At 36.0% G+C, this 25,417-nt stretch overlaps 1 protein-coding gene across 2 annotated transcripts in view; it reads right to left on the reverse strand.

Annotated features, from left to right (window-relative positions):
- The window catches only part of VAV3 (vav guanine nucleotide exchange factor 3), a 349,374-nt gene that overhangs the window by 118,779 nt on the left and 205,178 nt on the right, over nucleotides 1–25,417 (reverse strand). For both annotated transcript variants that reach the window (XM_074188308.1, XM_074188309.1), the window contains exons 18-19: nucleotides 21,895–21,917; nucleotides 12,366–12,411 (exon numbers count right to left, since the gene is read on the reverse strand). In XM_074188308.1, coding sequence (XP_074044409.1) covers nucleotides 12,366–12,411; nucleotides 21,895–21,917 — 69 coding nt within the window. The remainder of the gene's footprint in view (nucleotides 1–12,365; nucleotides 12,412–21,894; nucleotides 21,918–25,417) is intronic.

Below are 25,417 nucleotides of genomic sequence, written 5' to 3' on the forward strand. Positions count from 1 at the left end.
TTGCTATCAGTCTGGTAGACCTCATTTTTTAAAAAGCAGAGAATCTTAAAATTGACCTGGGACCTCTTTTCCTTCAGAGAGGCAGAATAGGAGGTGGGAGGAAAAAAGAAAGAAAGAGGGAGGAAAGGAGCAAGAGAGCAAGAGAGGGATAAGAAAGAGAGAAAGAAGGAGAAAGAGTAATAAAGGAAAGAAAGAGAAAGGAAGACAAGAGGGAGACAGAAAGGGAGAGAGAGAAGGAGTGGGAGGGAGGGATAGAGGAAAGGGGAAGAGAGAGAAAGACAGACAGACAGACAGACAGAGACAGACAAAACAGAGAGAGAGAGACAGAGAGACAGAGAGAGACAAAGAGACAGACAGAGGGAGCTGGGCCCTGAGTCAGGAAAGCCTAGTTACAGTTTGGCCTCTGAGCCATCCTTTCCTGATTGTGTGACTCTGGGCAGGTCTCTAAACCCCTCAGTGCTCTGAGCAAGTCTTTAAAACCATAAATTGCAGAGAAAATGCTGACCTGCATTGGTAAAGGGAGTTTCCTCACCAGGGAATTCATAACATTAATCAAGGGAATTACAGGTCTAGACAAAAAACTAAACACATACACACACACACACACACACACACACACACACACACACACACACGTACACACACAAACTCTAAAAACTCTAAAATTTGAATATATTCATACAAGCACATTTTTATTCATTAAAATATTTATCTGTCTTCTCTCCCTGAGATTATATTTTCCTATGTGGTAGGAATTATTTTAAATTTATTCTGTTCCTCTACCATGTCTAGGACAGCAGAACCAGTCAAAAAATATTTTGGATTGACTGAGATAACAGCTTCCTACTTTAATTCAATTTAATACCAAAAGCACCTATTATGTATCTAGTATATATAAGCTATTTGGGAATCTAAGACCAAACAAAAAAAAAAACCAATTCTCACTTTCAGAGTCTATAGCATCATCCCCCTCCCTATTAAGGTAGAGAACAAATGTCAGTGGTTTCATATCTTTTATGTTATCAAACAATCAACAAACATTTACTAAATTCCTACTGTGGCCTATGGAACTGGGAGTATCAAAACAAAAATGAAGCAGTCCCTCCCCTCAAGAAGCTCTCATTCCTTTGGGAGGAACAGCATCTATCTAGCTAAAGTCTATACAAAATCAGAAAAAAAGGTAAGAAAGCACATTTAAGAGAGACCATCAAGAATATGTCTAGGACTTTTAGGGTATATTAAAAACTATAAAAGTTTAGTGATAAAAGGAAAACAGCACTTTTCAAGTTATTTGTAGATTCTCTCCTCCCTTTCCCAATAAGAGTAAAGCAAAGCACCTGAACCATCTCCATAACTATAACCAATTTAAGAGAATTTGATTCTTTATTGTGACTAGTCTAAGTCACTGAGGGCAGGATGGGGCTCATCTTTCTAAACCTTTCAGAGCTACTTTGTCTAATCTTTCAGCAGTGTGGTACATGGCAAAGAGCTGGATTTATTAAACAATCCCCTGGATAGTGACAATAAATTCCTCATCTACAGAGACTTCTGCTCTACAAATACCAGACATTACTCCCATACTTGGAAAATGTCAACTTGGTTCAAATATACCAAGAATTCAGGAATCTAACAAAATCCCCATTTGAAAAATAAGATAGATCTTCCAGTTCCCATAAACATAAACTAGACTTGGTGCAAAGCAATTTTTAAAGCCTCAGCATTAAAGTTTAATTGGTAACTTTGACCTTGAGTGCCACTTTCAGTAAAAAATATTATGGCAGAGCTGGGATTTTCTTGAGATTTATGATCCCATGTTCTTGAAAAGGGTCTGGTACAACTGGACACCTGAGATAATTGATCTGTCGTCTCTTAAGAGCCTTGTTCTTTTTGCACCAAGTATTTGTCTCAAAGCTGATCAAAGTTCCTACCTATATCTAAGAAAAGCAAAACTACAACAACAGCAATAACAAAATACTGAAAGCAGTTGAGTCTTCCAAACACAATTCAAGCTAGGAGCCACCATATCTCTCACTGCAGTCGTCACACATTATTTTTTCATTATAGTTATACTGTATGTGTCCTATTTCTTCATTAGAAGTCAGAGATTCTGTTTTAGCTGTATTTGTTCCTTCATGACTCTAGAATGCATTGGCTCTTAATAGGTATTTTCTGAATTTATATTCTTGAGTTCTAAGCATACTCAGTATTATATTATATATTGTTGGTTTGGAGTCAGAGAAAGTATGGTCCAAATGTTGGTTCTACTCCTTAATATTTCTATGATTTGAGGTTGGTCTAACTTCTCTGGACTCTAATTTCTTTGTAAATGGATAGGATTGAACTAAGGATGTTTATATTTCCTTTCAACTCTAAATTGATGAGTCAATAAGCCTATGTATATATTTTCTATACAGGTGTTTTTCAGGCATCTTTTAAAAAACCAATCAAATATTACTGGCTTTACTGATATCTCTTAAATTAGTAATCTCCTGCTTGCAGTAGGTGGTTTTCTATATAATACTACATTTCAGGGTGCACACTGTGGTGCTCTAGTAAATTGGAAAATTTACACAACACTTTTTGACCCTCCCTTTGTACCAGAGAAGAGGAAATAGGATATATTTATGGTATTAAAAGATAAAATATGCTGTAATTATAAAATATCCATATATTTTATGTATTTCTGAGTTTCTAAACTTTTTTGTCTTCTGCTGACTTTCATGTGTTATCTGCAGCTTTTTGCAAAGCTCTTCCAGAATTTCCATTTAATTTTTTTATACTGACTAGAAACCACAATGGGGAAAGTTACAATATGAAAAGGGTAACTATATTCTCAACTATGTGAGATTATGCATTGCTTATTAGAGAAATACAAGTTAAAGCAACTCCGAGATACCACCTTACACCTCTCAGACTGGACAATGTGACCAGAAAGAATGATGATCAATGTTGGAGGGGATGTGGGAAATCTGGTACACTGATACATTGCTGGTGAAGCTGTGAACTCATCCAACCTTTCTGGAGAACAATTTGGAATTATGTCCAAAGGGCACCCAAAATGTGCATATCTTCTGATACAGCAATACCATTACTGGGTCTATACCCTGAAGAGAATATGAAAAAGGGTAAAAACATCACTTATATAAAAATATTCCTAGCAATTCTGTTTGTGGTGGCAAAGAATTGGAAATTAAATGAATGTCCTTCAAATGGGGAATGGCTTAACAAACTGGGTATGTGTATGTCATGGAACACTATTGTTCTATTAGAAACCAGGAGGGATGGGAATTTAAGGAAGCCTGGAAGGATTTGCATGAACTGATGCTGAGTGAGATGAGCAGAACCAGAAAAACATTGTATACCCTAACAGCAACATGGGGGTGATGATCAATCTTGATGGACAGTGCAATAACCGGGGACAATTTTGGACTATATACAATGGAGAATACCATCTGTATCCAGAGAAAGAATTGTGGAGTTTAAACAAAGATCAAAGACAATATTACCTCCAATTTAGAAAAAAAAATGTTATATTATTATGTAATTTTTCTATCTCTTGTACTTTATTTTTTTCATTAAGGATTTCTCTCTCATCACATTCAACTGAGATCAATGTATACCATGGAAACAATATAAAGACTAATAGAATGCCTTCTGTGTAGGGGAGAGGAAAGCAAGAATGGGGGGAAAATTTATAAAACTCAAAATAAATAAATAAAATCTCTCTTTTAAAAAAAACTATGTGAGATTATGGTCTACTGTATTGTTTAAGCATGTCCCTGTGGACTAATGATAAACCTGAAGGAGATTGGGGCCAACCTACTGAAATCACTTATAAAGCCTATTTTTTTTTCATTTCTGGGAGAGAGAGCAGTAAAGTCAAGTAAATAAACATTTAAGTACCTACTATGTGCTAAGTACTGGGAAAACAAATACAAAATGAAAATAGTATAGTTCCTACTATGGGGGAGTTTATATTCTATGGGGGAGCAGGAGATCATCTAAAAGGAAGGTGAAAATCAGAAGAGGGAGGTGGGGGGGGGGGTAAGGAAAGGAAGGAAGGTATGGATCCTGAGACATTATAACAAATGTATAGGAGAATCAAGAGCACAGTTTGTAGAGGAATGAAGACATGGCTAGCCTGGACATCTTTAAAATAGGAATACTGGGAGGAATCAGTCAATAAAAGAGACAATCCAAAGTCACTGAGGGGATGGGGAAGGCATTTCCAGGACAAGCAAGATGTTCAGCTTTCTTAATCAAAGTACATTTGTAGATATTTCCATAATAGAAGAGGCGACCACATCCTTTGAGAAAAGTAGAAGTTTAATATGGCATTGAACTTCAAATCAAAACAAATGAAAAGATACCCATATTCTACAGGATGCAGAGATCTAAATGTGCTGAAAATTTCAATGTGAGTTTATAAACTATTTTTTATATTATTGACATAACATGCTGACCTCAAAAGGAAAATATTAGGATTTAATTTCTCATTCTAGCTGTGTGACAGTGGTCAACTCACTTGACCTCTGTCTTTCAGTATTGTCAGCTGTAAAATGGGGATAACAATGTCTTAAGTTTTTACCTCAGAGGGCTGTTGTGAACTTCAAATAGAAGGAAATAAGTAAAGTATTTTGTCAAACAAAGCAGAATCCCAGACATCTTCAAAGATAAAAGGATCCCTTATGCCAAAAAATAGCATTTTTTTTGTGATAGAAAAGAACCAGGAAAAAATGATTACCCTATAAATGGGGAAGAGTTGAACTTTTACATGTAAATGTGATGGAATATTAATTACTGTGTGATGAGAAATGATGAAAATGAAGATTCTAGGAAATACTGAAAGATTTACATAAGCTGATAAAGAGTGAGGCAAAGTCAAAACAATATACAAAATGACTACAAATGGCAATAAAAAGATCACAGAAAATGAGATGAATTTTGAATAATGTGAAACACCAATGATGTTTTCAGAGTACAGCTAAAGAAGGGCATCTCCCACTTCTTGACAGAGAGACAAAGAGGTAAGAAATGGAAAACATTTTCAAAGGTGGTCCTTGCATCCAATATTTTTGCTTAACTAGCCCTCCCCCCTTTTTTTAACCAAAGGAATGGTTTATTCCAGACTAGAGGTAGTGATAGTGGGTAGACTGCATCTAGAAATTACTATCATAAAAAAAACAAAAGACAATACAATTAATATTTGTAAAAAGTTTAAACGTCAGTAATTCTTTTTTTTTACAAACAATAATTTCCCCATCAATTGGGGAATGGCTAAATAAGTTATAGTACATGAATACTATGGAATGTTATTGTTCTATAAGAAGCCATAAATGGTTAGACTCTAGAGAAGCATGGAAAGAGTTACAGGACCTGATGCTGAGTGAAAGGAGCAGAACCAAGAGAGCAATGTACACATTAACAACAACATTGTGAGATGATCAACCTTGATGGAAGCAGCAGCTCTCAGTAGTTCAGGGAACCAGGACAACTATATTTGACAGGCTATGGACAGTTTTATCCCCATCCAGAGGAAGAAAAACAAAACAAACAAAACAAATCAAAAACAAAAACAAAAAACCCATCTAAATTTACAAAAATTATCTCTTATGTATCTTTTTCCCTTAATCCTAGTTCCTCATACTGAAAATTAATAATCTGTAAACATGTTTATCAAAAATATGTATATACAATACTAACTTGAAAGTTTGCCGCTGAAGGGAGAGGGGTTTGGGAAGGGAGGGTGGAAGGAAATTTTGTAACTTAAAAATATACATGTGCATATATATACATATATATATATATATGAAAAAATAAAAATAAATTTAAAAAAATAATTTTTTTCTTGTTTGATGGAGTCCACACAGAGCAACCCAGGGACAAGTTGTTTGACATTCTGCTTTTATTTTATCTTTATTTAATGTTCTACTGACTACAGCACAGGTGGATAAAATGACTAGGTTTTTAAAATTTATATTTGAATAGGAGTATTCCATCAAACTCATTCTGTTCCCATATAATTTTGTTTTTTTCTGCTAGGTCTCTGTATTTTGAATGCTCTCTTGTTCCATGCAGTTTGGAGACCATAAACATTTTGGTAGGGTGACATCTATTGAAAATGTTGTTCTTAAGGTTTTATCGATCAATGTTACATGTTGACAATTGTGAGCAACCACTTGGTCTGTGATAATTTTCCAGTTCTAGCATAGTTTATTTTATTGACTGAGACCTCAAGGATATTTTGAGATCTATATTTATAGTATAGGGATTTGTAGTCTGTCCATCCATGAACTATCGAGTTTCTAATGTAGAATTCTAACTATGATGGCATATCACACTGATAGGTGTTATTTGCAACCTAAAATGATATTTTTACATTTCTTGCACAATCTGCATTCATCATTACATTGATCCAAGATGCTCAAGGATATCTTCTGTAATTTTGTAGTTTTCACTGATCAGATCCTAATTTAACATCATAAACTCTTCTATGTCTATGATTTCAGCATTATCGTGGACTCCTCACTCTCCCTCACCCCACACATCCAATTGCTGCCAAATCTTACCATTTCTACTTTCATTATCTTTCTTCATCCAGCCCCTAATCTCAACCTAACATGGCCACCTTATCATCTCCTGCCTAGATTACCTCAAAACTCCCTATCTCAAGTCTCTCTAGTCCACCCTACACATGGATTTCCTTAAGCACAGTTTCTGACCAAGTAATTATTGCAACCTAAATTACTGCAACAGTCTCCTATCAGATCTCCCTTCCTCAAGTCTCTCCAAACCATTCTACACATGGCTGCCAATTCAGTCTCAATGGTATAAGCCCCCTCCCCAGACACACATACACACACACACACACACACACACACACACAGAGCTCAGACGTTGCCATCCAGCAGAATGAATCTCTCCATTCTTCACACATGCATCCCATCATCTGACTCTATACTTTTGCATAGTTACAACATGCCTAGATGGCAAATCACCCTTACTCTATCTCTGAGTCCCTCTCTCCCTTTAAGGTCCATTTTCTACATAGTTTTTTCTGATTTCCCCAACAACTAGTCTCTTCCCTCCCAGACTGCCTTATATTTAAGCACTTGTATTTTTGGGGGAGGAATTTTTGGATTTAACTGCAATTTACAAGTAGGGATTATTTCGTCATTTTTACAGATATTTCCAAAGTCTAAAATAATGAAGGTGATTAAAACATAGTGATGGATGGATTGATTAAGTAAACAAAATCAACAAAGCCAGATATTCAGTGGCTTATATTGCTGGCTGGGCTGGATTTTTTTTATTTATTTCACTTTTGAATTTGCTTACATTTCACAAATCCAAAGGCAATTCAGCCTTTACTATTGTTTGATAAAGGGCGATCTGCTTGCTCCAAAAGTATTTCTGTAGGTTTTTGACCTATTAATCATGTGCACTGAGAATGTCTATCAGTCCTCTTCTTTGTTGACAAGTGAGTGCTAAGTTTTCTATAGCTACCTTTGGGTGGTAAGCCTCATGTTCTGTTGATAATGAAAGGCATTTTTGTTAGGAGACATTTCAGATCTGCTAAAGTCTATTTTGTAGTTTTGAAAATGTGCATTAAGGTTGATATTTCAAAGGTTTTAATTGGTTTAAATGCATATTCCTTTCTGCCCCTGAAAACATTTGAAGCAAGGCTCATCAGTCTGTGTAGCCAAGCCTGGCTAAGCTTGCAAAGTGAGTTGGGGTGGAAAGGCTTTTGGTGTGGCAAAATCAAAGATGACAAATAGCATTTAATTAAACACAGTGCTGTCATTTACTGAAAACAATAGCAGCAAACATGGTGTATAGCAATCAGAAAATGATGGGTTCATTTTGTACACAGCTATGCTCAATATCTGTAAGGTACTGGGCCTGGGAAGCAAATCCTGATGCCTTTAGGTGGTCCTCAAATTCTGAGTGACTTCCCAGTGGACATAGCAATGTTTCTGTATTACAGAGTATTAATTGCTATGAAAAGAATCAATCCCTAATTCATTCTTGTCACATCAGATTATCATAGTGGTTTTCCTTTCATAGGACATACCCAACTGGTATTTCTCGTGAAATTCAGAATTAATGAAAAATGCAAAGACTAAAACCAAAGAAATGATTATTTTTCAGGTATAGACAACTGTCAGTGATTTCATCATCACAATAATCTGCATAATAATACCTCATATTTATATATTTATGTGTATGTGTACACACACACACATATATACATATATATATATATATATATATGTATATGTGTGGGTTTATATGTGTAGACTCAACATACATTCTCACATTACCTTAATTGATCCTATTACAACCTTGGAAGGTAACTACTATAATAATCCCTGTTTTACAGATGAAGAAACTGAGTCTGAGAAAGGGTAAATAAATTGTTCAATGTTTCATGTTCACAAATGTTGGAGGTAGAATTTGACTATAGTATTCCTAATATTCAGTGTACCAGCCTGCCATGTACAGCAAGCAACAATTCTTGCAATGAGAAAATAGCTAAAAAGGGATAAATGTTGTATCTTTATCTTAGTATATTAGGGCCAGAAAAGATGTATATTATATATCTTTATATCACACACATACAATACAATGTTTCACTTTTCATTTAAGTTAGGACAAGTATTCTTAAGCATTTATCTCAGTCCAAATAATGTTTTATATAAATGCCAGACAAGATTATTTTTTTTTATCTCTGCCAATGATTTGAGAAACAAATTAGGGTATCAGATGAAATCTGTTTACAATTCTACAGAGCTCTTAGGTGAGCATGCTTTGTAGATATTTGATTACAGCTCCCTTCTCTGATTATAGGTATTCCCTCACTTTAAGAAATCCATTTGTTCCTGAAAAGTTGGCAAAGATAGGAAATTCCTCCTTATTCAAAAGCACATATTTCCACTTGTTCATCATCAGATAAGAAAATGAATTTCCATGAGAAAAAAATTAGAAACTAAACCTTTTTTAACTCTAGAAACCTAAATATTATTTTAAATATATAAAGGACAACTTTCTAAAATACTTCATTCATCTTTAAAATTCTTAATATTAAAGCAGTTATAAAATATAAATACTCCATTAAAAATACCACTCTCCTGATCAAAAAGCTCCCTGTTGCACCTATTATAAAATAGGACCTCCTCTATTTGGCATTTAAAGTCCTTCACAATTTGTTTCCAACTATCTTTGCAGGCTGATTTCCTCTTAGCTACCCTCACCACATTCCAGACAGACTAAGCCATTTCCCATTCCCTCTATGTGATATTCTACCTTCTTCTGACCTGTTTTTGCACTGGCTATCCATGCCTTCCTTCTGCCTCTTGAAAACTAATTTTCACTAGAGCTCTTCTCAAGTGGCACCTCTTACATGAGCATCTTCCTGATTGTCCACAAGGGTTATAATAGTAATAGCTGATATTTGCACACCACTTTAAGGTTTGCAAAGAACTTTATGAATATTACCTCAGGTAGGCACTATCATTATTCCCATTTTACTGTTGGGGAAACTGAAGCCGACTCTCAGTGCTTCAGTGACTTGCCTGCGATTAAATAGCTAGTAAGAGTCTAGGAAGCCTACCTGACTCCATGTCCAGCTCGCTATCCACCATACAATCCAGAAGCCTATTGTTTCCTCTCCTGGAAATTATTTTGTATTTTTGTAACTATTGTTCAATCATTTCAGTAAGGTCTGATTCTTCATGACCACAGTTAGGGTTTTCTTGGCAAAGATACTGGAATGATTTGCCATTTCCTTCTCCAAATCATTTTACAGATAAGGAAACTGAGGAAATTGGGTTAAGTGATTTGCCCTAGGTTATATAGTTAGATACTGTCTGAGGTTGGATTTGAACTCAGATCTTCCTGATTTCAAACCTAGTGCTCAATTCACTGTGTCACCTAAATGCCTCATAGCTGAACTAAATTCAATACTCCAGGACCTGTATTTTTATATCTTATATGTATTTTTATTCTTATATGCGTTTTCTCACTCCTTCTAAATGTAGACTGTAGCAGACACAATGGAGACAAAAACATTCACTTCTTAGAATAAGATCATCCAAAATAAGTTTCTCTTTTTAAAGCCAAGGTAATTAACCAATTACATAAGGTCTGTTCTAAAGCAGTTTGCCTTGGAATTAAGAGGACTGCAAATGTCTCATATAGTTAAAATAGTTTCCACTTCCATAGTGCTCTGAGGTTTACATCTCTCAAAACAACCTTGAGAGGCAGATCATGCAGAATTCATTTTACAGGTTAGAAAAGTGAGGTAATGTGACTTGTGGGGAATCACTCAAATTCTAAGGAACTGTGTCAAGATGGAAGACTTCCTGATTCAAACGCCACTATTACTTACATTCAAAACATCAAGTCAACAAACATTTATCAGGTGCTTTATGTTTCAGACACTATACTGGAAATCTAAAGAAAAACAAACAAACAAACAAAAAAGCAAGAATTGTTCCTGTCTGCAAGGGGTTCACAATTTAATAGCACTAGAGTCATCCAAGAGGCATGGTTGTCAGAGTGCTAGATCTAGAATTAAGAAGACCTGAGTTCAAATGCAGCCTTAGACACTAAACAGTGACACTGGGCAAATCAATTAATTTCTGTCTATCTCACCCTTTTCATGGGGATAATAACGGGATCTACTTCCCAGACTTATTGTATGGCTGACAAAAGATAATATTTGTGAAGCATTTAACACACTGTCTGGAATATATTAAGTTCAATTATCATCCTAATCATCATCATCATCATCATCATCATCATTGTAACTAACATTAGTACAACGCATTAAAGTTTGCCAAGTGCTTCGCATACCTTGCCACATTTGCTCCTTACAACAATCCTGGGAGGAATTATTTTCTCTGTCTTACAGGTGAGGAAAATGAGGCCAAGAGACAAGAAACAATTTGCCCAGAGTTATTCAGCCAGCCAAGTATCTGAGGACAGATTTGAACTCAAGTCTTACTGATTTCAGAATCAGTACTCTACTATGGCATTACCTAACTGCTATAATAAACATTACTGCATTATTTGTACTATTACAGCAGACATATAGATTTTACAAAGTCCTTTTCATTTGTTGCTCATATTAAACAGATCCCTTGGTTATCCAAGCAACATTTCTATATTCTTAAGCATCATGTCACCATGAAAAGAATCAGTTCCCAATTCATACTTATTTATCACATGAGATTTCATGGTGAATCCCTTGAACAATACACACCCACATTTGGTATTGCCTTTTGAAAATGGGAAGCATCAAAAAACAAAAGTAAAAAACCCTTACAAAACATTAACCATGATTTCTCCCAGAACTGAAAGCTTTAAACTTAACCCAGAATACAAGTGAGGCAACCTCTGGCCAGAGGCAATAAAGCTTCCATAAATCCTCTAAGACAACTCATAAACTGACATGAAAAATATGGGTGTGGTTTGTTTAAAAGTTGTAACTCTTTGAAAGCTTTAGTTTATAGTCAAGTGAACACTGGTAATGAAGAAAAAAAGAAGTGAAAAAGGAGGGAAAATCACCACAAAGAACCTCTAACCACAGAATCTTTCTTTCCAGTAAAACTGGTCCAAAAGACCTGGTCTTTTTATCTTTTCATCCAATTACCATCATACAACCTTGAGCAACAGCTTAAATAAACTTTGCCTCTAATGATCTTCACATTGACATAACAAATCTTTGGTAATTTAAGTGTGAAAGAAACAAAATTTTAAAAAAACATCACAGCATAGCAATGATAAAAGAAAAATCTCAGTGTTCAATAGAAGAACTTTTCTTTTAAAATCATTATTATTCAGGCAAATAATTGGTCTCCAGAGGGTATATTTGTATAGTTGTGTACAAAGCATCTAAGGATTTTTTTAAAAAAGAATACTGGTCAAAATGAATGATACAATTACACAATCTTATGTAGATCATTAAAAAAACAATCTCTTTGGCGGTGGGGAGGTTGTCCATTTCATTTGGTTTTTGATTTTCTCAAGAAACGCAAGTTTGTGGATTCTCTTTTATTGTTTTGGAGTGGAAAAGGGCCTGGAAGCTGTCAGGTTGAACCCAGAGTGTGGCTCAATAAACAAATGATCATCTCCATCACTGATTATAAAGAATTTAGCTTCAGGTGGGTGTTAGTCAAATCATCTTGACCTTAGCTTTGGCAATATCTCATTCTTTTGTATGATGGAAACTTAAGACCTTCTCTGATTACCAGAACAGGTAGTATGCCAGGAGATAACAAGGGCTCAGAACTAGCCTGACTCTGAAGGACAATTTGGGGACCTTAACTATAGTTATCACTATGGAAATTCATAAAACAAACCTGGATCCACTTGTCTGGGGGGTCTTCGAAGTCCATTAGGTGGTTTCTGGGTAGGGAAAAAAAGAAAAAAAAGATAGTCATTTCAAGAGGCTTCTGAGACAAATTATCCTAATTTAGAAAGCAGAATGAATAGCAATACTGTAATTAAAGCGAATAATCTTAAATGTTTATGTATGTGTCTTGTTGTCTTCAAGCTTATTTGCAACATTTTTAATTTCTTCTTACCACCCCAGGATTTTAGATTCTAAATAGCATTTATGGTTAATAAATAATTTTCTGAGTATCATGGTTAGCTAGTAATATCACCTTTTAGCATGCCATCACTATCAGCTTCTCTTCAAATCTTCTTTTGTTTATAGGTGTTATAAATATATCAATTGATGTCTTTTATATATGTATAGACACATGACATATATGTGTATATGTGTACATGTATATATGTATATGCATGTGTATGTAAATACACACACATATAATATCTCTCATTCGACAGTAAGCTCTGTGAGGGCAGTTACTGCTTTGTATGCTCAGTCTCTAGTGCTATTACCTGGAATGTAACAAAACAGAGGTTTAATATATACTTGTTAATTGGATTTGATAAGAATATTACTAGTGATAGTGAAGTCTTATCTTTTTTGATCCTCATGACAACCCAGTAAAATGGATGCTATTATTGTGCCTGTTTTTACTAATGAGAATGCTGAAAGAGAATTGTCCAAGTGACAAAGATATTAAGTATAGGTTTCAAACTCAGTCTTCCCAACTTCAAGTCTGATCCTCTGTCCATCAAGTCATCACTGGCTACTGCCAAAGATGGTGACTATTACTGCCACGACGTCGACTTGAACAAAATCAGTGACCACTCCTACTCCTACCATTACCACTAGCACTTCCATAACTACTATCGCCTATACAAGCCGACGTGTATCTAGCCCTTTAAGGTTTACTAAGTATACTTCTTGTTTGGCTACAGGGCACAGGATTATAGAGGGTTTTTTTTTCTTTTTGGCAAGAGCTAATGAATGAGGCAAGTGAGAAGTCAGCACATGCTCAAACTCATTATCACCATCAGAATCTCTTTATCTCTACATCTATTTAATTGAATCTTGGAACAAAACACAATGTTTTAAATATTAGCCAATACTCATGAGAGGTAGCCAAAAGTATCCCGGAGAGAGAGCTGGTCTGGATAGAGCTCTGGGAGACCCAAGAACAAACCTTAACTATAGTACTTACTGACTGTATGACTCTAAGCAAGGAGCTTAACCTTTAGTGGCTACAGACAAGTTTTTTTAATTCCTTAAGTCCCCAAACAAGTGCCAAACTGCACTATTAAAGAGAGTTTCCTTACAAGACAGCTCCTTATACCAAATAATATCATACGTCATGGGTCATATTCAAAATGAGAAAAGGAAGAAAAGAAGCATGTGTTTGTGTGCACGCATGTGTGGTTGGTGTGTGTGTGTGTGTGTGTGTGTGTGAGAGAGAGAGAGAGAGAGAGAGAGAAAGAGAGAATAAGGAGGAGGAGGAAAAGAAGAAGAAAAAGAAGAATAGGAGGAAAGGAAGAAAGGAAGGAAAGAAGGGACAGAGAAAGGAGTGAAAGGGAGAAGGAAAAAGGAAAGAAAGGGAGAGAGGGAGAGAAGGAAGGAGAGAGGGAGAAAGGGAAGGAAAGAAGGAAGGAGGGAGAGAGGGAGGGAGGAAGGGAGGAGAAAGAAAGAGAAAAAACAAAGAAAGAAAGATCTTGAAACTGAAAAACAAAAATGAAATTGAGATGTGTTTGAGTGGATTGTTTCTGACTAAAAAGTAATAACAAAGGAAAAGATCTGGAGTTTGAGTCAGAGGACCCATGTTCAAACCCTGTCTGTCATTTAGTATCTTTATAACATTGTACAAATCTCTCAGGACAACAGTTTCCTAATCCATAGTCAAGTCAGATAAGCTCAAAAGTCCTTCTCAGATCTAAATCTACAACCACCCTCTTTGAACAAAGTGTCCCATTTGAACATGTTAGTATGGTGACTTCAGGAAGCACTTCAGTGAGAGGATGGAAGAATCAGGTTTCTGTAAGAGATAAATCTTGTCTTCCTAAGGGCTAGTAACTTCTCCTTCTGATAGCCATCATGGTAGAGTCAGAAAAAAAATGCCAAGTTTAAGAACATTGAGCCCATGTAAATATATATCCATGAAGGGGCAACTGGGTGGTGCAGTAGATAGAGTACCAGCCCTAGAGTCAGGAGAAACTGAGTTTAAATCAGGCTTCAGATACTTAATAATTACCTAGCTGTGTGACCTTGGGCAAGTCACTTAACCCTATTGCCTTGCCCCCCCCCCCAAGAAGCTTACATTCTAAAGGTGGAGACAATACATAAATAACTAAGCACATATAAGATACACTCAAAGTAGATGGAAGGTAATCTTAAAGGAGAAGGCATTAGTAACAGAAAGGTCTGGGAAAGGCTTGCTAAAGAAGGTAGGATTTGAACTGAGTCCTGAAGGTAGCTAGGGAAACTAAGACTCAAGCTGAGGCAACTGAACAATTCTGACCTAAGGGAAAGTTAGTGCAAAGATATGGACACAAGAAATGGAGTGATGTGTTTCAGGAGAGTAGATGTGTGTGTAAGTGAATTGTAGCATGTGTTAAGACAGTTTAAGAAAGGGTCAGGTTGTGAGGAGTCAGAGGAGTTTATATACAATTTTTAAAGGTAACAGGAAACCACTGGAGTTCATCAAGGATAGGGGACATGGTGATGCCTATGCTTTAGAAAAATCATTTCAGCAACCAAATAGAGGATGAATACTTGTGGGGAAAAGACTTGAGGCAAGAAGACCAACCAGAAGACTATATCTCAGGCAGGAGTCAACAAAGATCTGAACTAAGGTGGTGGCTATGTGAGTAGAGTGGAGAGAACGTATATGAGAGATGGTTTGAAGATAGAAATTACAAATTTGGCAGTGGATTGGATGTGTAAGATGAGAGTATAAAGTAAAAGATAATGCTAAGGTCATGAGCATGGGCATCTCGGATAATGTTGCCTCAATACTAAAAAGAAAGTTAGGAAGAAGGAAAAGATGGGGGGGGTGATAAGTTCTGTTTTGGATATGTTGAGTTTGAGATAATTTATTTGCTGTTGTTCAATCATGTTTGACTCTTCAGGAACCCATCTGGGATTTTCTTGGCAAAGAGACTAAAGTGATTTGCAATTTCCTTCTCCAATTCATTTTATAGATGAAGAAACTGAGACAAACAGGGTTCATGGATTGCACAGTCAGTAAGAATCTAATGTCAAATCTCAGGTCTTTCTGACTCCAGATTTGGTTCTATATCCAATGTACTATCTAGCTGGGCCAGTGAGAAAGAACATCTACTTTGAGATATCCATGAGGCAGTTGGTCATGTATGACTACAAGGCCTGAGAGAAGTTAGGGTCAGAAATATAGATTTATGCATAAAGATGACAACTGAAATTAAGGATATTGATGAGATCAACAAGTAAGATAACAGAGTAAAAAGAGGAGACAGACCAGGACAGAACATTGGAGGACATCCCACACTTAAAGACTGTGATGCATATGAAGAATCCAGAAAGAAACTGAGAAGTCAAGTAGGAAAGAAATCAGGAGAGAAAACCAACACAAAAACCAAAAGAAAAGTATCAAGGGAATTATCAAAGGCTGCAAAAAGGCCAAGAACTATGAGGACTGAAAAACAGTCATTAGATTGCCCAAGGCTTCTTCTGTTACTAAGTCATATTCAGTGATAGTTCAAGCTTTTAAGTGAAAAATATATTTAGAAAAGAGGAGGAAAAATGGAAACTTGGTTCCCTGCTTCTCTCTACTCTGTATCTTATCCCACATTCCTCCTAACTCAGAGCAATATTCATTTCCATCTATAGCTGCTACATGGAAATGTTCAAGAAAAGGTAAAAACCCTCTGGTCCTTACAGGAAGAGCATCCAAAAACTTTTACCTTCAGGACAATTAGGTGGTGCAGATTTGGGTATATCATTGGTTCTGGAGGACCTGAGCTCAAATCTAACCTCAGACACAAGCTATGTGAACTTGGGCAAATCACTAAACCCTGATTGCCTCAAAAAACTTTTTTTTAAGCTTCACTCTGTGGAGCAGGCTTCTGGAATTCAGGGTCAACTGTGATCCTATCCCTTTAAGGGAACATGTGATATAAACCCTTGTCTTATGTCAGGCTTTGGTCATAAATCCAATAAAGTGTGAATCCTTAGGTATGGATGTCAACATTAAATATATATTGGGATATGGGAGCTTAAAATCTGTATAAACTGTAAGTGTATTGCAATTACTTATGTTATTGAGTCAAAAACTATTGGTTTTGCACAGTGAAATATCATTGACCCTGGTAATAGAGGTAGCCCTCCGACAATCTTGAACAATCAACCCATATCATTATTCAGCAGGGCCAACAGAAAATAGAAACAACCCTTTTCTTGTAACCTTCAGACCAGCATTCCTAGAGAGGTCAAGGAGAATTACTTTTTTTCTTCCTCAATAGTCAGAGGATCACTTACATTTTAAAAGTACATGAGTTTCCAAACACGTGGGTGACCTCTACTGAACGTATTTAAGGTCATCAGAAAAAGTTGTTCTCAAACTCTGCTTTTCCCTGATTTTTCTGCTCTTTTCCCATTTAATATTCTCCCTATCCACTCACCCAAGCCCAGAATACTGGTTAACATTCCTGTAACTCTGGGATTCTGTCTACTGTGGAGCTGGGGTCAAAAGGAAAGCACTGTGTCACTTCAAAAAAACTTCTATTGACTTAAAATTCCCTACCAAGGTAGTATTTGAAGAGACTTTTACTTTCTTGAGGTAGACCCATGTATTATGTGTGGTAATTTTCCAAAAGGAAATAGATTCAATTCTGCTTTAAGCTCTTAAATTTTTACTTGATTTTTTAAATAGCTAATCTGATTCTCATTCACTTACATATATTCCTTCCTTTTTTTCCTTTCTTGAAGGCCAGGGTAATCACTTCTCTCTCTCTCTCTCTCTCTCTCTCTCTCTCTCTCTCTCTCTCTCTCTCTCTCTCTGCGTGTGTGCATGTGTGTGTGTGTTATTGAACTTTAAATTTTACCTTTCAATACCATTCATTACAAATGTAGACCAATTTTTGGTAATGATTTAGTCAAATTACATCCATCTACCCCCCCACCCCCCACCCCCACCCCAACAGACTCTCAAATGTAGTTTTCATAGGAACATGGAGTGTTCTTTCAATAGCTCTACCTTTCCAAAAAGCAAATTGCCTCCAAGACTAGTTAGTTTATGACTTTCAGATTTAACAACTATTAAATACATTGTAGGTTATTAATTTCCGGACATGTTTATACTCATGAGCAAGCCCCATGACTAGCACATTTAGCTTTCTGACAATTTTTAGCTTACACTTTTAAGAGAAGGGGGAAGGAGGAAAGTCAACTCTTGTATTTCAGATGGTTGATTTTTTTCTGTTTCAATAGTAAAAGTAACAGAGTAACAGTAACATTTTATGAAAGAAAAAAGTTTTGGAATAACAAAAGGGATTAATTTATTTAGAGTCTGGCACATGGTATGCACTTGACAAATTATTTGAGCTGAAATTAATTGCCTTATGAAGCAGAGTAGAAAGTAAACTTTTGTCTGTTGACAGAGGATTAGGTTTGAATCCTACTTCTACTCACTGTGTGACTTTAGACAAGTCACTGAACCTCTTTAGGCTTCTTTTTCTTTATTTATAAATCTATAGAGCCTAGAAATAAGAGATAACTAGAAAAGGTGCATTTGGAATCCAAAAGACTGGGAATCAAATCCCATTTCTGATATTTTCTCATGATGTGGCCACTGAGAAGATGCTTTACCTCTTGAATCCTCATCTGTAAAATGGGAGCAAAAATATCTGTGTGGTATTTGACTTAAAAGGATACTATGGGGTTCAAATGAGGTGATTAATGTATGCAAAATGTTTTGGAACAATAAAGTATGCAAATACCAGTTATTGTTATTGTTATTATTACTATAAATATGCTATAAATATAATTATACTATAAATATGTTGTTAAAACATATATGATATATATATATATATATATATATATATATAAAATGCTTATATGAAGCCTAGAAAGTATATGATTGAGTAGTGTAGAAATGTCATCTGACATTTCCCTTTTCAAGAGAATCATAGGTTCATCTCAAAACCTCCCTTGTGTTCCTATGTGACTGCTGTGGAACTAGCTGCCTTTTCCCTTTGGCCCCATTCTCATTGCTATATTGAGAGGATGGATGATGTGTGTGTGGGGGGGGATCTTGGAGAGGGTGGGGAGTGTAGAAATGTGCCTGAGAGACTTTAAAAATCTTGTGAAAATTATTAACTGCTTACATTTTTTACATAGTTTTTTACATAGATCCACCTACTTTTTCTTACATAAATCCACCTACTTTTCATCAATTAATTAGAATTAAAAACAGACTTTTTTTAAGAAAAAAAACTCAAAGGTCAAATACCAGATTTGTAAAGTATATAGCCCTTCAAGAAGAAACACATCAAGGAAAATTTTAACAAATCAATAGAAGTTTGATGGATCAAAACTACTATCTTATCTTCATCTTTTGCTGTCCCATTCTGGGCAGCCTTTCATCAAAATTGGTAAATATCCTTGGAGATTATACAGTCAGCCTAAAACTCTTTCTGAATTGAGGAACACCAAAGAGGTTCACAGAATAATTGTTGTAAGGTGAGAAGTTTTATTTTAAACAGAAAGTTCAATGTACTCATTTTGGTATACAGATAACATCAACACTTTCTAGGAGATTTGGTACAATGCTGGTACAATTCTAAATCTTAAGAGAGAAGAATAGCCCCACATTTGATAAGAATTCTTATAAATGAAAGGGGACCAATTGACACCAAAGTAAAAATGTCGGGCTCCTTCTACCTATGTCCCTTTTGATCTTCTTGCTAGGCTTTTCAAAATTCAGATAAACCATGTATTTCGTCCATATGCTACCTTCTAAGAGCACATTGATATAACATCAATATGAAATAATTCATATTTGCATGTCCTTGTGACAACAGGAAAGACTCAAACTTTTCTTAGTCTTGGCTTCCTTATAAATGAAGGAGTTGGACTAGATGACTCATGTGGTTAGCTCTGATCTCTGATATCATTTAATGCCTCAGATGCCAATAAAGGCAACATTACCTATATATGAATGATATATACACATACGCAATTAGGTGGCATAACCATTTAGATTGAACACTATACTTGAATAAGGAACATCTGGGCTTGAAACCAGTAGCAAATAATTATTAGTAATGTGACCCTGGACAAGTCACTTTACCTCTTTACAGACTTATTTTCTTTACCTGTAAAATAATAGCACCTACCTTCCAGGATTGTTTTGAAGTTCAAATGTCACAAAAACAAAGCACTTTGCAATCTTTAAAATATTTCATAAATGCTAGTTATCATCATTATCACCAATATGCTATTGTAGCTTGGCTAAGAAGAAGAACATTTACTTTAAGATTTCCAAATTGGGATTAGGGTTCCTGAATCCTCCCATTTTAAATTTTACTTTCAGTATTAGTGTAACAATTAGTTTAGTCTGTGTTTTTTAGTTATTATTTTATTTTCTGTCATCATTATACTCTCCATCCGGGGAGTGAGGTCAGGGTTTTATGACTTTTCGTCAAAAATGATGGCTCATGTTGGGATGCTCTGAAAATCTGCACCATTTCCTAATGACTTTTGTTTTGTTTACATAAATTTGAGCATGATCAGAATATTTTATTTTGAACTAGTATCAGAATAAAAAGACTCTGCCTTGAATCAAGTAACTCATGAAAAGGAGTCTTCTTAAGGAGAAAGTTTACTTATGTACAAAGTTTGTATAGATTTAATAGATCATGACATGACATGGTCAAGGTCATTGAGGCACAATATTTAATCTCTTTGTGTGTTTAAGTGAAAAAACACCAACACCATGAAACTAGATCCATAGACACACAAATGATAGGCCTTTCAATACACACAAGTGATTTGCCATTGTTTAACAACCACCTACCTATTTGCTGACAGTAGCATTGTCCACGACCATAAACTTCCTATTACATTTATTGTCTACTTACTGATTAATAGAGGGAATAATAATTCTTCTAGGACTGGAGTATGCTTGTTTATTTGTTTGAGGGGGAATGTGGATTTTAATAGAATGACTTGCCCCATATGCAAATTAATTTTTGTAAACTTTTAGTGCCCTGTCAAATTATGTTTGGAGTACATTATCTTGTTTTGATACATTACGAGACAGGGAATCAAACAATAGATGGACTATATTGCCTTTGCAATCACTTAATCCAACTCTTTCATTATAATGTTGGAGAAACTGAGGCCCAGAAGGGCGAAAGCAACTTGCTCAAAATTTTATGGAAATTATCATATGCCCCTCAGGGAGAGTCAGAGAACAAATATAAACTATTTAAAAGCTAAGAAAGATTTTATTTTTTAATCCATGTCAACGTAACTAGCATAGTGCCTTGTATTTTAGTTTGGTTGGGGGGAGGGGTATAGGGTGAACAGGGAGTGAGGATAGGTCATATTTGTGATTCATTGATATAGAAAACTGGCTCTCAATATCTTTGGTCTCCTGATCCTTTCACATTCTTAAAAATTACTGAAGACCCCAAAGAGCTTCTGTTCCTGTGAGTTATATGTATCAATAGTTACCATATTAGAAATTAAAATTAGTGTGAAAATAGTTTTGACCTCCAGTGTTCCCTGAAAGTGTCTCTGTGCATTCTCTTACCACAATTTCAGATTTGTTGGTGAAGAAACTCCCCTCTCCAATTGATATCAGCCACTTCTGCAAATTTGTCATCTTTGAGAATTACCTAGGGGCACTGAATGGTTAAAAGGACATATCCAGGGTCACAGAGACAATGAGTCATAAGTGCATCTTAAATGCCAGTCTTCTTTTCTCCAAAGCTGATTCTCTTTGTCAAGGTGTCTTTCTCATCTTGCCTAGTATAGGTAACTTAATGAAATTTTATTGCATTTAATTAAATGGCAATGAAGGGTCATCCAATAATCCTTTGCTCTACTCTTTATACCAATGTAGTTTCTATTGGGTAGACAACCACATTCTAGTGTCATATTATTGCTTAAACTTTACTTTTGAACCATTCTTAGGAATAGCACTTCAACTTCAATGTAGACGTGCTAATGTTATAACCATTAGCACAAATTTTTCCCATCTCTTTGTTTATCTGTTTTTAAAAAATAAGAAAGAAAAAAATTTCATAGAGACAGGCTGGCAATTAATGTGACTATCCCCCTCCCCATGAACTGACCAGTGCAATTCATTCAAATGTATTTGGCTGCTCCTTTTACCTCTAGTTATGTTCACATTTTTTACAAAGGAAACAAAATGTACATTTTGCATTTAAAATAATCATTTCTGCTCAAGTTAGCAAACAATGCAGAAAGCAAGCATGTAAAAACTTTAATCTTACCTCAGGTTTGAGCGTCCCTTGGTCTGAAACAAATGTAAAAATGGGCATTGTCAGTGTAAGCAATTGTGTTGGATTAGAAATCTCAGCCTGGACTCTGATGCCTGCTAAAACACTAAGGCTTTGTTTTCCTAACTGATACCTGTAATATATTTCCAGGATCCCTGGGGCTGGGCTAGTTACTGTTTTGCAACTCTGGTTCTCTGACCTGATTGGCCTGCCAGGAAAATGACTCAGAGCTCCAGATGACTTGCTTATAGGCTATACTTAACTCTCTGGATTGCTTATTAAGCAGTGTCAAATAATTAAACCACAAAAAAAAAGTAGAGGGTTTGCATTAACTTTCTATGCTTGAGAGAAAGCTGTCTCCTCTCAACTTTATTACTTTAAACCTGATATTAGGGATTTAAAGTCAGCAAATTGTACCTACATGCCTTAGGTCGAGCTTCCCACTACAAGTTAAACAAGAAGACACTTTTTTGTTTTGTTTGTCCAGTTTTCACGTCTACTTGACCCAACTCAACTCTGCTCTAAAGAAAGTAACCGAAAAGCAGTATTAGATTGTGACATTAATACTCTCTCCTCTTTTGTGACTTAGTTAAAATTAGAGTTTTGCTCTTGACCTCAGTAGTGCCTATCTGTGAAATAGGAATAACAACCTGAATTGCATTGTGAAGATGGATGATGGTTATAAAATGCTTTGAGATCTTTAGATGAATTAATGTCAGAGAAGGATAAAAGATAGTTCATTACTTGAGCAGGACCACATACTACCTCTTCAAAAATTGAAAAGACAGGATTCAGTGCAGAAATATATTGCCCAGGTAAGTCAATGGTTGAGTGTCCCATATTCTGGACAAACTTAGTGAGCTTCTTTAGTCACTCCTGGCCATGGGAAGCACCATTTTACCATGATACTATCCTATGTATTTTCCACCCTAAAATGATTTCATAAAGAGGAAGCAGAACCATGTTATCAAGAAAGAAAGCAGAGAACTAACTAGTTGTTAGATCTTTTGGTAAATAGTTGAAATAAAGAAATAAAGGTACTATGAGACTTCCAGAGGAAGCCGTACCACCCTTCAGCTGGGTGACCTTGAGTAAGTCCCTCAAATTCCCTGGATCAGATTAGCTGATAGCTATGATCCTTTCAAACCCTAAAATTCACATGACTTCTGAATTCTAAGGAGCCCTATAATCAGAATTCCAGGGAGGGACTCCCATTGCAGTGTATACCTAGCCAGCTGTAACAGGTTCACACACTGAACCTGCCTGAGGCTAACAAAACGAGTTTTCTTTCTCCTTTTACCTTTCTCCCCTCTCTCTCCTTTTATTTTTTTTTTTCTAAGAGAATATTCTTTATTAGTGGGAATAGGGGAAAGGCATAGACTGAAAGTCACCTTCCTTCCAGAGAAAACCATGTGTCTGAGTGTCTTTTATCAACTTCAAATGCAAGTCACCTTGGTTTTCCCAAGCTGGTGCTGTCCAGGAAAGCAGTTCTGCCTGACCCTGAACCTTCCCTTGGTCCTCATCCCAGGGAGAACAGCTCCCTGCTGATATGGAGGGGGAAGCAGTACCTATACTTAGAGCACCATGTCCTGAGGTACTCTTTTGTCCCAGCAGATGAAGGAAGCAAGGAAGCAGTTGCTAATTCCATGAACACACTCCTAGACTTTTAAGTGAGTCAGTTAAATGCAAGGGGACTGATGTACTTGGATTAAACTAATCTCTCTCTCTCTCTCTTTCTCTCTCTCTCTCTCTCTCTCTCTCATATATATATATATATATATATATATATATATATATATATATATATATATTGCTTTTTGTGAGGCAATGGGGTTAAATGACTTGCCCAAGGTCACACATCTATTATATAGCAAACTACTGAGATCAAATTTGAATTCAGGTTCTCCTGTCTTCAGGGCCAGTAATCTATCTACTGTGCTACCTAGCTGGAAACCAATCTATTATTGGTCATGAGATAAAGTGGTAGCTGCATTCATACACATTGGAAATATCTTCTCCCCTCATCTTGAACGATCAGAATTTTAAATTTCCTTCAATGTTCAACTTAATTACTTCTTTTTATGTCCAGTGTGTCCCCAATCCCCTAGCGGTTATTATTTTCTCCTTGTTACATATCTCCTAGAGAATATCAGCTCCTTGAAGGCAGGGACTGTTTTTGCTAGTATTTGGGTCCCCAGTGTTTAGCACAGTGGTGCCTAATAAATGCTTATTGATGGGACTTTACAATATTCTGCATTTTCCTGGTAGAATGTAGGCTCCTCCAAGTCTTTTTCAATTTTTTTTGGTCTTTGTACCATCTGGGTTTGACACAATATCTGGCAAATGGTAAATGCTTAATAAATACTTGCTGACTTGACTGCATATTGTATCTTCCTAATAGAATTTAGGCTTCTCTAAGGATGCTTCAGAGGTTTTTTTTTGGGGGGGGGGGGCTTACATCCCCAGCACAAGAACTTGTACACTGTAGGTGTTAATATATTAAAAAAAAAAAAACTTAAGTGAATTGGTGAGAGACCTTATTTGAATGTAGGAGATATATCAACTATGGAACAATGAGCAATAAAGATGGGTCCTGAATGTTTCTCAATCAACAAGAATTATTAGATGACAGGCACTGTTTTTTTGTACATTGGATATAAAGTGGCAGTGGGCAATGTTGGAGGGCAGGGGGGCTAACAGTTCTATCCTCTGGAACCAGGCAGAACAAGTCATATTGTTCTTTTCATGTGGTACCTTTTCCAGGTTCATGACTGGTCAGGGTTACAGAATAGGTCATTCTAGAGGCAACCCAGAACACTCCACAGATGTGAGGAAGAAGTAGGCAATGATAAAAGATGGGGCTGGATCTAGTCTGGTTCTTCCTGTTGAAAGTTACTAGCTAAATTTCATTCCTAAAGAAGGCTATTCAGCAGCAAATAAATATGACACTTCATAATGAGGATACAGACAGAACAAAACTTAAATCAGTCAATTTTTATTCTTTCTGCCTTGACTCCCAGAGAACATTTTGTCTTATAAAGATGTGAGGTTTCTGATTCTAGGAAGGCAAATGAAACGAAGTCACCACACCAAATTTAGTATACTTGGGGCAGAGTCAAGCAAAGAAGTCAAGCCTTAGAGGACAGTGAAAATCAGCTAAATGCCAGTGTTTAGCCTCATGATATGTTAAGCCTACCCTGAATTCAGAATGGAGCAGCCTCAGTATCCTTTTCTCATGTTGCCCAGAAAGACTTGTAAACCTTTATAATGAACTTTCAGCTAGTCGGAAGATGCTTCTAGTTCCTAATTAAAAGAACATTCTAATCCAAAATGTGATCTAAGTGCCTGTCTACTGATGTGTTCTTTGCAAAACCTGTCCCTGATTACAAAACCCATCATTTACCTTCATCTGACATCTTATTTGCATGCATCTGACATCATAATTTATAATACTTAGATTTAAGACTTGTCTCCCAAAGGTACAGTTACCCAACAGGGCTGCTAAGCAAGACCTAAC

This window comes from Macrotis lagotis, chromosome 5 (genome assembly GCF_037893015.1).
Source record: "Macrotis lagotis isolate mMagLag1 chromosome 5, bilby.v1.9.chrom.fasta, whole genome shotgun sequence".
Classification (NCBI taxonomy): domain Eukaryota; kingdom Metazoa; phylum Chordata; class Mammalia; order Peramelemorphia; family Peramelidae; genus Macrotis; species Macrotis lagotis.